We start from the raw sequence: 12435 nt of genomic DNA, 5'->3' as shown, positions 1-12435 counted from the left end.
CAATCGACCACACTTATGATCACTTCTTCAAATATAGATCCCTGCATCATACTAGATCCAAGGAAACCATGGGGGCTCACAAGCACTGCCTCCACTTTAGTCGCAACCGAAGAAAACTACAAATTTTAGTTTATTAAAGGAAGGCGTTCAAAACTCCCATTTCTAGCATCATTTGAGCTGCAAAGAAACTATTGCCTTACAAGCACCTCTACACTCACTTGCAACAAAAGAAAGCTGCAAGTTTTAGTTTATTAACGAAATATAATCACAACTCCCATTTTCAGTGTCTTATTATGCTGCACTCTCTCAATTCAACAAGACTATATGACAGCAGAAATATAGATAATTTCAACATTTGCAGGATACTGCACCTTGTGATACCATGAGAAGAGGAAGCCAAATGAAATCAAACCATAAATTAAATCTAAAAGGAAAATGAGAAGACAAAGTACGCACCCATGCCCAATTATCAGGCTTGACATCATCATAGATTGGCTTTACAATTGCATAGAATCGAGCATTTGTACTGAGCACAATACCCGCATTTGGTCTCTCCAAAATGAGGTAACCCCCAGTCATCAAAACTTTTCCAGGAGCAGAAGCAACTCTGCAGAAACATCAAAACAGGCATAACTAAAATACAGTTCTCATCATTTCATGAACCTAATTTGTGAACCCAAAAAAAAAACCACCAACAGAAATCGCAGCAGCAACAATTTTATGTTCCTTTTGGTTCCAAAGAAAACATAGGAAAGAAGACGAAATAAAAGGAGTAAATTTAAATGTCAGTTGACAAGAAGTAGTTAGAATTAAGATTTAGTACGGCCAGTATGGTCAGATCCCCAGACTATCATCATTATTCCACTCTTTTATTTTGTTTATTTTGATAGGAAAAGAAAGTATGCTAGGAGAAGACAGAAATACTATGAGTGAAGTGAGGAGAATAGGTCATCCTCCTAAAGAAATACAAAGTAAAAATTAATAAAAAATTTATAAAAAAAAAAAAAGAAAGAGAGAGAGAGAGAGAGAAGACAAGGCAAAAACACAAGAAGAAGTTTAAGCCAAAGCCAGCCAATCCCGCTGAAAATCTCAAAAACAAATCCTATTCAAACAAACAAAAATAAAGAGCCCATAGTGAAGCAAGAAAGACAATCCTGTCCAAAAGCAAATGGACAGGCATAGATCAACCACTAAAAGCACGTGCCTTCCTCTGCAACCAAACACCACAAAACACCAGACCACACAAAACCACAATCTGCTTGCATCATTATGCCTTCCAAACTCCTAAAAGGAAACGACAACAAGGTCTGTAACAAACTTGGGCACACCCAACAGTCAGCAGATACTCCAAATAACCAACTCCATATGCTCCGCGCCGCTGAACAATGCAAGAATAGATGAGAATGTCTACAAGGATGGGTAACCAAACAAAAGCCTTGACCTTTAAGGGTGCTTTGGCCTTCCACATATGATTAACGAGATGGAAGGAGCGGAGGAACAAATCATATGTGAATTAAAGGATTTGCAAGAAAACATCCCAGAACCATCCAAAAGCCCAAATTTTATGACCATTCTGGAAGAGAGCTGAAAAGAATCCAACAAATTAACCTCTGTAAGATTCTACAAAAGTGAAAGTCTGAACAAACACAATCTACATCAAGAACCACGAAAAAGAAATAAATGCATTATAAATAGTAATAAAGTGAAAAAACGGAACGCAGCAGAAAATGATATCTTCCATAGTCCATACTCATAAATCCTCTCAAAAGGACATGGGAACCAACCATCCCCGAATTTATATTTGATAAATGGAAATAACAATGATGAAATAAAGGAAATGAATTTCCAAGAAAGCTTTCATAGTTCACTCTAACTATAATACAAGCACCCCACACATTCTCCTGCAAACCAATTTTACTGTAATCACCTTATGCCAGAGAGGATTATCTTCTAAGGGGAAATGCAGTAACACCTCTAGGGCAATGTTCTCGGACATCAAGTTACAAGACCCAACCCCCATCATCCTTAGACCTACACGCCACTTCCCAAGTCCCAACTCAGTAAATCATCCCTACTCTCATCAATCCCTGACCAAACCTAATCTCTCATCACACATTCCAACCTAGAAACTACCCCGACAAGAATTATAAAAAGAGATTTAGAAAAATAAACAGGAATTGAAGAAAGAAATCCTAGATTAAAGTAATCCAGCTGTCCAAAGAGAAAAAAGCACACCTCCAACTATCCAGACAAAAGAAGCAATAAGTCATAAGCCAACTAAAGGATTACACCTAAAGGAATGCCTAGATGAGTCATAAGCCAGTTGAATGGCTTATGAAAACCCCACAACCCACTAAAGAAGTGATACCACAAAGGACATCGAACTCAAATTGATGGCACCTAAACCACTCCTACTCATATTAATCCTCAAGCCTAAGACTCAAAAATATATAAAAGAAAAGAACATTTTTAAAAGACAAACTATCAACGAACAAGAAAATAATAGCATCGTCAGCAAACTGCAAATGAAAAACAGCATCCTCCATGCCCACCAGAAGACCATGCATCAAGCCCCCGTCTATAGCCCTCTCGATCATCCTACCTAAGACATCACCGCCAAAATTAAAAGAGAAGGGGACAAAGGATCGCTTTGTTGCACTCACATAGAAACTGAAAACCAAGTCTTAGTTTCTCCATTAATAATCACATAAGAAAAGGAAGACGAGAACAACCCGTTACAAAGTTTTTTCCCCTCTTTTGGTAAATTAAAGCAACAAAAAAAAATTAGCATCCAAAGCTCATTTCACTTTCTTCCGCTTTTCCCACCAATCAAACATAAGGTTACTAAAAAATCAAAGAAATCAAAAATCCAACAAGGAAATAGTTGAGAATATTTAGTAAATTGGAAAAACATCTAACCTCCCTCTCTATTATGATGCCTATAGCATTACAATGAGAATCATACCCTTACTAACTCATGCTTGGTAAGCAGCAGCAATGCTAAATAATTTGACCAGTAAATAACCACTAACCAGTAACACTTCCCCTCAAGCTAGAGCATAGATACTATATGCTCCTAGCTAGTTACAAATGGATTTAACCCAGCACCCTCTAGAGCTTCAGTGAATAAATCAACAATACGGAATTTCAAACTTCACATGAGCAGTTGTATTTCCTGCCCAAGTTTCTTCCGAACAAAATGACAACCAACTTCAATGTGTTTTGTCAGCTCATAGAAGAATAGGTTGGAGGCAATACGAATGGCAGCTTGATTATCACACATCAACTCTACAGGTTGAGAATGTGGAAAACCATGTTCTTCCAACATGTTCCTTATCCAAACCAGTTCAAATGTAATGTGTCTCATGGCCTTATATTCCAAACTAAGCACTCAACCAGGCTACAACAGTTTGTTTCTTACTTTTCATGATACTAGGTAACCATCAACAAATAGAGAGTGTCCAATTGTGGATCTACCATTACAGGGCAATCTTACCCAATCTGCAGCTGTATAACACTGAATAGGAGGGTGACACAATCCTGATAAAAGAGGCTCTCCGTGCAAGATACGAATGACTGCTTCTTGGTGACTTGTTCAAGTGGAAACAAGAAACTGGCTCACAACACTTGTTGCAAAATATATGTTTGGTCATGTGAGTGTGACATAGTTTAACTTCCCAAAAAGTCTCCCATATCCGACACAATCGGCCAAGAAGTGTTTTAATGGACCCAAATGGCCAAATCTATGGTCTACAACTATGTTTGGAAAAATCACGTCAGACTTCAGATATCCTAATCATCATTACCATAATCACAACATCATCAATGCTACAATTAGCAAAAATTCAAGGCATCTGTATGGAGATAGAATACAAAGTCATCTACCACACATCGCTAAAAGCCAAACTCAAGCACGACTACATTGAACCTACCAAACCATGCTCTATGAGATTGCTTCAAACCATATGTTAGACAACCACTTTACCTAAAAGCTTAAGCTATTAGGTTATGGGCCAACAACGTATATCAAGCTTTAACACTCCCCCGCATACGTAGCCCGACAGTGCTTGGAGAGATAAACACACGATAGATAACACGGATTACAAGGAATAGAATAATTTTTAAAACACGGGCAATGAGACTAGAACCCAAGACCTCCTGATAACCAGCTCTGGTATCATGTCAAACAATCACTTTACGTAAAAGCTTAAGCTATTTGGTTGTGGGTCAACAATGTCTATCTAGCTTTAACGCCATATAAGGAATTTTTATGATGACAAACCAGTGCTCACTCCCCTTGAAAGAAAAAAAAACTTAGCAGGTTGCTCCATATAGACCCCCACCTAAAGATTCCTATAAAGGAAAGCATTCTTCACATCTAACTAATCCAAAGGCCAAAGACATCTCGTGGCTAAGGAGATAAAGTTTGACAACTAAGGAGAATATGTCAGAAATCATAATAACATCCGTTGGCAACAAGACAAGCCTTCAAACTAGCCAAAAAACCAACCAACCATGAGCTCATAAGCAGGAAGACTACTAAGTGTCAATATCCTATAACTCACACATCTATTCAACCATGTAGTCCTCCAAGCTGATAGAGTGCTAACAAAACAATCACATAAGGATGACAAAAAATCCAAAATTGTTAGACAAGCACTTTACCTAAAATCTTAAGTCGTTAGGTTGTGGGCCAACAATGTAGATCAAGCTTTAACACTTATAAAAAGAAATTAGAGATTGGATGATGGCTATAGCTGCATTTACCTTCCAAGAAAACAAAAGGAAGATCAACATCTTAGGAAACTGATCATGAGATGAGTAAGCCAAAAGAGTAGTAGCACTAGAAGCTGAAGGAAGCTCTCCTCCCTTGAGTCATTGTTTTGTGAAGGACTCAAACTAGATGAAGATGCACAAGGATGATTGAGTAGAGAAAGAATGCCAATATTTGGAAGGCTAGACAGAGGAAGGGACTCATCAAGACCAGCAAGACTCAAGAAATGGGAACAGTATGGTGTCGACTCAAAGAAGGTAAAATTAACAAAAACAAAGATGCAATGCAATGCAAGGTAGGACTGTAACAACAATATCCTTTTTTTGAGCAATGACAGATGCAGAGTAGGGGCTGGAAGGGGCTTCCCTCCCCCCAGGTATTTAATACTAATTTTGTATATTTATATTCCAGCTGCTACTCCCCCCCCCCCTCCCCCAAAAATAAACCCACATAGGTCCACTCCCCAACCTACATGCATTCTTCCCCCTCTAGTGGGTCCCACGACTAATTTTTTTAACGCAAATTAAATTAAATTTCAGCCACTCTATGGCCCTACTGGCATGGGCTACGGCCCCAGGCCCAACCGTGCACATTTGGTATTACCCGTACGGCCGTACCCCTTTTTCTCTTTACTTTTAAGGGTTATTTAGTAATTTTACTCTTTTTTCTTATTCCAAAAAACTAAATTTTTTCCTCAACAAACACTACCTTTATTTTAACCTTTCATTCGTGGCCTTGCGGAAACCACCATACAACCAACAGCGGCAGTTGGCAGGCATAGCGTTTGGCTCTTGCGACAGAAACCATCAGCACAGCGGCAGTGGTAGCCTTCATCCAACATCTCAGAAAGTGGTAAAAATATTAATAAAAAAATTACTTTTTCTAAAATGACAGAAAATTTTTCAACATTTTACTTATAAGCACACAATCATTTTATTTTAGTTTTAATTAAAAATTATGTATAAAAAATGAATGATTTGGTGTGCAAATTTAAATTTTTGTACTAAATTATTATAACAGCAAGTTACCAAAATCAATAAAAAAAATAGTTTTTAGCTTTTTTAAAAACATTTAAAACCAACATTTTAATAAAATAAAATAAAAACTAACGGTTTCTCATAATCTATTTATCTATTTTATACAAAAAATAAAATAAAATAATCATAACAAAGCCCCCTAAAGAAAGTATAACAACATTTTGTTTGCATTACCCATTTATTAATTGTTATATCAATTTGTTATGGTAATATTTTAATATTTAGAGAGTATGTAAAATAAATCATTATGTAGACTTTTCCTTATAAAATTGAAATAAATAAAATGATATTAAAATTTAAATACGGCTAAAAGTTATTTTCAAATCTAAAAATAATGGGGAAAAAGGGTTGTAAAATATTATCAGTATTTACAGTAAGGTTAATCTCAAAATATTAATTGATTTTCAAAATATAAGTTATTTTCAAATCTAAAAATAAGGGGAAAAAAAGGGTTTAAAAATATTATCAGTATTTACAGTAAAGTTAATCTCAAAATATTAATTGATTTTCAAAATATAATAATAAATTAAAAATAATTATCATATAGCTATAATGATGTAATTGTTCTGGGTGGATGTGAAATTGTTATGTAACTAAGTAAATCGTAATTTTCTTCTATATTTGTATATGTGGTGTACTTCTATATATTACAATGTATTTTGTGTCTTGAAAAAAAGGGTAATACTTTTTATGACAATTAAATAATTGAGAACATGTTTGGAATTATTATGTCTTTGTTCTATAACTTAAATTGACTCTAAAATGAAGAAATGTCTTATTGAAGGTACCTTAATTACATTCCATCATTTTTTTCCTAGTTGAGATTATTTTTACCTTTTTAGGATCAAATGCTATAACAAATTTGTGTTTTTCAGCTTTCAACTGCCACCATATATGTGGAAATGAGCGCAAAAATAATCACAAAGAACAGTTCAAATTGTGTTAGATGAAATTATTGATTTGGTTAATGGTAGCTTTAAAAAATCAAATTAAGATTAATGTTAGAGATTCAGTTCCTGATTGTGAGTTTATTCATTTCTAAATTCTTGTTTACCTTTTTTTCTGTCATTAAGTTCTTATAATTGCTTATTTGGAAGAAATGGTTTTAGTAGAAGTCACTTGATGGTGGATTGGTGAGGATGGAAATTTGAAGAATGCTAATGTTCTAAGATAGGAAGTGCATTATTAGTTAGAGGTACCTCTATTCTCTTATACTTTCTCTTAATTTCTTGAGTTTGAGAATATTTTTTATAATTATATTTATAAATTCATGTAAAATTCCCTTGAAAATTAGACTTTGAGCATGCTCCCCTTCTCTGTTATACTTTCCCATTCTTGATAATTTTGTTTGTTATCTTATGTAAAATCCCCTTAAGCGTAAACTCCCAAGTATGCTACTGCTCTCTAGTGTACTTTCCCACTCTTGAGAATTTGTTGAGAATTATTTCTTGTTTATGCTTGAATGTGCAGTGAAATAACTTGTAATATTTTACTAAGTGAATCATGGTAAACAAAACTACAACTGATGCCTTTTTCAAAAGATGGGATTCTCAAAATGTAGAAGCTAGCAAGCAAACTCTGATTGGACCTTCTGCTCATGCATCTCAATCTACATCAAATATCAAACATTTAATTTCTTTTCAATGCCGTTCCAAAGCTCCTCAAATGGAATCAAATGAGGTTGATCTTTCTTCCTTGGACAAGAGTTACAAGATCCATGAAATTATCCACCTATGAGATTTGACGAGCTGATATTAAAGTCGGGCAATATCAAGATCTTTCTTCAAGTTATCCCTTTGATGATAAACATCATTGTCTTTTCCAAGCATCTTGGTACAAGTTATTTTCAAATTGGTTGGAGCACTCTCCAACAAAAGATGTCGCATTTGTCTTCCTTGCTATCTTTTTAACAAGTCGAGTGGCTCTCCCAAATCAAGTGCATTTATTGTCGAGGGATTTCAATCTTGGTAGAAAGTCAATGATGGAGAAAAGTCAGCTTTTCTAAATCATGTTGGGAAAGTTCCTAATTCATTACATAAAAGTGTTGTGAAACAATGTCATGATCTTGCAAATCAAGCACAACACATTGATAAGATTATTGAAAAGCAAACCTCCCAACAAATTGCTAATAACCAATTGAGGTTGAAAACCACAATTGATGCAATTAAGTAGCTAACATTTTATTTTTGCCTTAATGGGTCATGATGAAAGCTCAGATTCAATGAATCGAGGAAACTTGAAATGGTTAAGATTTTAGCCTCTTACAATGAAGATGTTGCATCAATTGTACTTCAGAATGCTCCGCAAGATGCATCCTACATTTCTTATGGAATTCAAATAGATATTGCAAGTCATTGCTAGTAAAGTACAAAAGGCCATTAGGGAAAAGATTGGCAACGCAAAGTTTTGCATCATCATGGATGAAGCAAAGGATGGATCAAAAACAGAGCAAAGGGCTCTTGTTTTGCGATATGTTGATATTGATAGCTATGTTCGGGAGCATTTCTTTGATCTTGTCCATGTGCTTGATACTACATCATTGACCTTAAAGAATGAGATATCATCTTTAATATCTCAACACAACTTGACCATACAAAATATTCGAGGCCAAGGATATGATGGGGCTAGTAATATGCGAGAAGAGTGGAATGGACTACAAGCTTTGTTCTCTAATGGTTGTCCTTATGCATACTACATTCATTGCCTTGCTCATCGTCTCCAATTAGTATTAGTTGGGGCATCAAAAGAAGTTATATTTGTTCATCATTTTTTCACTAAGCGTGGCTTTTGTTGTCAACATTTTTACCCCTTGCAAACGACATGACCAATTGAAAGCTGCTCAAGCTTCAGAAATTGAACAGTTACTTGCTAGTGAAGAGCACAAAATTGGTAAAGGATGGAATCAAGCTGGCACTCTTAAACATCCTAGTGATACTTGTTGGAGTTCTCACTTGAGCTCTATTCACAGCTGGGTAAATATGTTTGTAGCCATTTGTTCCGTCTTCTTTTTCTCAAAAAGGTGATACATATGCAGCTTATGACACGACCACTTCTTTTTAGCTCAACATTGGATCCAAGGGATGGTCACAAATCCTTCAATGTTGATAATATTTGCAACCTTGAAAATAAATTTTATCCTGAGGATTTCACTGAGCAAGAGAAGTTACATTTAAGATATCAATTGCAACATTTTGAGCTTGATAGTTGTCGATGCCCAGGGTTCCAAAAATTGTCAACCATTTCTGAACAATGTCGAGAGTTGGTGAAAACTAGAAAGTCCATAATCTATTGTCTTGTTGATAGATTGATCTGACTTGTTGTGATTCTCCCTATTTCTATAGCTACAACCAAGCATGCTTTTTCAGCTATAAGTCTTGTTAAAACTAGGCTTCACAATAAGATAGAATGAGTATCTTGCAAATATCTTCGTTATATACGTTGAGAAAGAAATTGTTCATTGGTTCAACACTGATTCAATAATTAATGACTTTTACGCTATGAAGGAGCAGCGAGCACCAGCTATAGGATTATTAGCTTAGAGTTTATCTTTGACAAATAGCTTTTTTGTATGCACCGTGCTCATAGTGATATAACTCTTATCTCTCTCTTTTCTTTTTAGCATTGGTGGGATCTATTTACTCATGATTACAACTAATGAAACCATTCTTTTTATTATTTATAGATATTGATATAGTGGACGATTTAGCTGAAAATAAATGAAAGATGTAATAATTACAAACATAATAAATTATTCTTCGTAAATTTTCAATGTATATAGTCCTCCCCCCCCCCCCCCAATAGTCGTGATTCTTGGATCCGCCGCTGTTTTTGAATATACATTGGATAGCACGAGGACCCAACTTATCCACTCCTCGAGTCAACTAATGGATAATGGACAAACACCCAAATATACAAGGAGGCAGTGTGAGAATAAATGAGCATCGCAAAAGACAACATAGTAGGGTATTTTACCACCAAAAACCAGGGTTTTGGCATTCCATTGATAAGAGAGTAGGTAGTGCGCACGATATCAGTCAAAAAACACTTTGGGGACATTCATCACATACAATGGTACAAGCGGCTTCAAGAATATGTGATGTAGGACAAGAAGCAAGGCCTTCGGAAGATCCTTATTGAAGAATAATTAAGAAGTGGGTCAATGCATTGTTGAGTTTAGTTAGTAGTTTATTATGTGTTTTGTTTAATTAATATAGTATTATGTGTATTTGGGGGCTTGTTTGTAACACTTGTGTATTCTAGGGGTATGTTTGTAATGTAAAGTAGGCCTAGGGTCATATGTGTAATTTCATGTGAAGATTTCTCATAAATAGTGTGTGAAAGCGATGTTATAGGCAGTTATTGAATTTGAATTATAGTAAATGTGAGTTTGCCCCTTGTATCTCCTCTCTCCTCCCCCCCCCCCCCCCCCCTCTTCCTCTCTTCAATATCTTCTAGTCTCTCCCATGGCTGCAAATCCTTGATGCTGCCCCTGCACCAATATGTCTATTTTTCCTCTATGAAACTCCATTTTGTCATGAAGTGCAGGCACAAATTGACCAATGAATTATAGTAGATTTAATATAGGTAGCGACTTGAGTACTAAGTACTCCTTAGCATTATAATTATTAGGTATCGGGATATGCAAATTAGTAAAGACATTATCTTAGAACAAAATGCACAAAAGGTATGAAATATCTCAAAACAATCCTTTATTAAATAAGCCAAGTCATCGTTAAGTAATTATCTACAAAGTGACAAACTATCAAACATCCAAATTTGGAACAACCCCACTAAGACCCCAAACATCAGAATGTATTAACATGAACGGAACATGATGATGCTTTCCTAAAAACAAGATTCATATTCAATATTTAGACACAAAACTCAAAGTAGCAGCCAACTAAACAAAGGATGACCAAGACAACAATAGATTTGAAAGTTGTGCAGCAGTTGTGCAAGCAATAGAAGGAGATAGAAACTAAAGTAGTAAAGTCCACGAGCCTTTTGCCCTCTGCCAATATCTTCCTTGTCTTCAAATCCTAAATGACAATAGTGGGGAATGTTACAGAACAATTCATTGATGTCATAATACCACTGAGACATAAGATTAAAGGCGAGCTTAGGAATATACAAAACAAAAGAAAAAGAGGCAAACAGAGAAGGATTAATGTCACTATTCCCATAACAATAGTGGTGGACCCATCAACAACAAGAAGGGTAACATAAGGTATGTTTTCAGATATAGGATGGAACATTGGCAATGTATAGCCAAAGGACTAGTGGGAGAAATACTAGATGACAAGAAATTGGTATGGTTGCTTATCTGAGCAAGAAATGCAAAAGGAAAAGAAGCTTGCTTGGATTCCTAATATTGCAGGAACTTTGAATACTCCCCCCTTGGAATAGATACAATACGCTACTTCCCATTTGCTAAACCTAGAATAATGGAATCATGGTTGCACTGGCAATGCATGGGGGTTTCCCATGAAGATCCCAACATTGCACAAACGTTTAACCACCTCACCTACAATGAGAAAACTTGCGTCGGGGGCCTCTACCTCGTTTATTCCTTCTGCAACGACTAATAGAACCACCCTGTAAACTTTTGCTACTACTTGGTTTAAAACCAAAAATGCCTTCTATAACAAAAGTGATCTTCTCAAAGCTAGAGATCTAAATACTGGAATGAGGGTTGAGGAATAGTGTAGAAGGAAGCATGAAGGACGCAAGAACAAACATCAACAAAGGATGGTGACTCTATAATAGCAAGAACCTAGGATGGGACTGCCTCAAACTCAACTTGCAACTCACTAAGACCCAAAGGATTGTCATCTGCTCCCTCTACTTTTGCATCTCATAGACATTGGTTGTTATAGGAAGCACAATATTGAGTTCCACATGGATGTGCTTCATCTCTATCTCTCTACAAAGTACTCCATGACACTCCTGTCTTGCTATTGTAACTGAAGGTACTCAAACAAGAGATTGTATGGATGGATATTGTTACTAGAATTTAAGAGTTTGACATAATCCTAAATCTCCTTGTCTACATCCAGATGCATGCACATTTGTGCAATTTGGGGTTTCCTGAGTTCTACAGTAGGTAGATAATCAATGAATCTTCTTAAACCCTACTTCTTTCAACTTCCGACTCAGTGAAACAAGTGTTAAGATTTGCCTAAGCCTGTCAAATAGAGCTTGATAGCCTCAAACCACTACACATAATTCTTTCCATCCAACTTTTAGAGGTCATCAATGCAATGATGAAGGGAACATACTTGTGGGATTCATAGACTCCATCTCAGCACTCACAAACAAGACCAATAATGAAAAAGGTAAACAACTGGAATGACCACAAAACAAGGTGAACAACCAGAACAAATCACAAACAACCTAACAAAACACTGCCACAGCTCTGAGGAAATGAACTACCACTAACATACAGACTCAACCCGAACAATCATTAACAAAGTATCCAAGTGACCAACAAAAAAGAGGTTGGGTCTCTTAACATAAAGGTAACCACAACTTGATATTATGGCCTATAGAGGGATTCAAGCCATGTGGGAACACATTAGGTAGAAAACAAGGTCTAACAAAGCCTCGCACACCAGCAAGTGGAGT

General features: G+C 36.0%; 1 protein-coding gene across 2 annotated transcripts in view; it reads right to left on the bottom strand.

The window, feature by feature from the left end:
- LOC131164312 (phosphomevalonate kinase, peroxisomal) overlaps window positions 1-12435 on the bottom strand; it is a 51717-nt gene that overhangs the window by 26147 nt on the left and 13135 nt on the right. For both annotated transcript variants that reach the window (XM_058121414.1, XM_058121413.1), the window contains one exon: window positions 457-607. In XM_058121414.1, the coding sequence (XP_057977397.1) occupies window positions 457-607 (151 nt within the window). The remainder of the gene's footprint in view (window positions 1-456; window positions 608-12435) is intronic.

The sequence above is a fragment of the Malania oleifera genome, chromosome 9 (assembly GCF_029873635.1).
Source record: "Malania oleifera isolate guangnan ecotype guangnan chromosome 9, ASM2987363v1, whole genome shotgun sequence".
In the NCBI taxonomy this organism is placed as follows: domain Eukaryota; kingdom Viridiplantae; phylum Streptophyta; class Magnoliopsida; order Santalales; family Ximeniaceae; genus Malania; species Malania oleifera.
The sequence above is the reverse complement of the archived record's forward strand: the minus strand, read 5'-3'. Positions and strand labels throughout refer to the sequence as shown.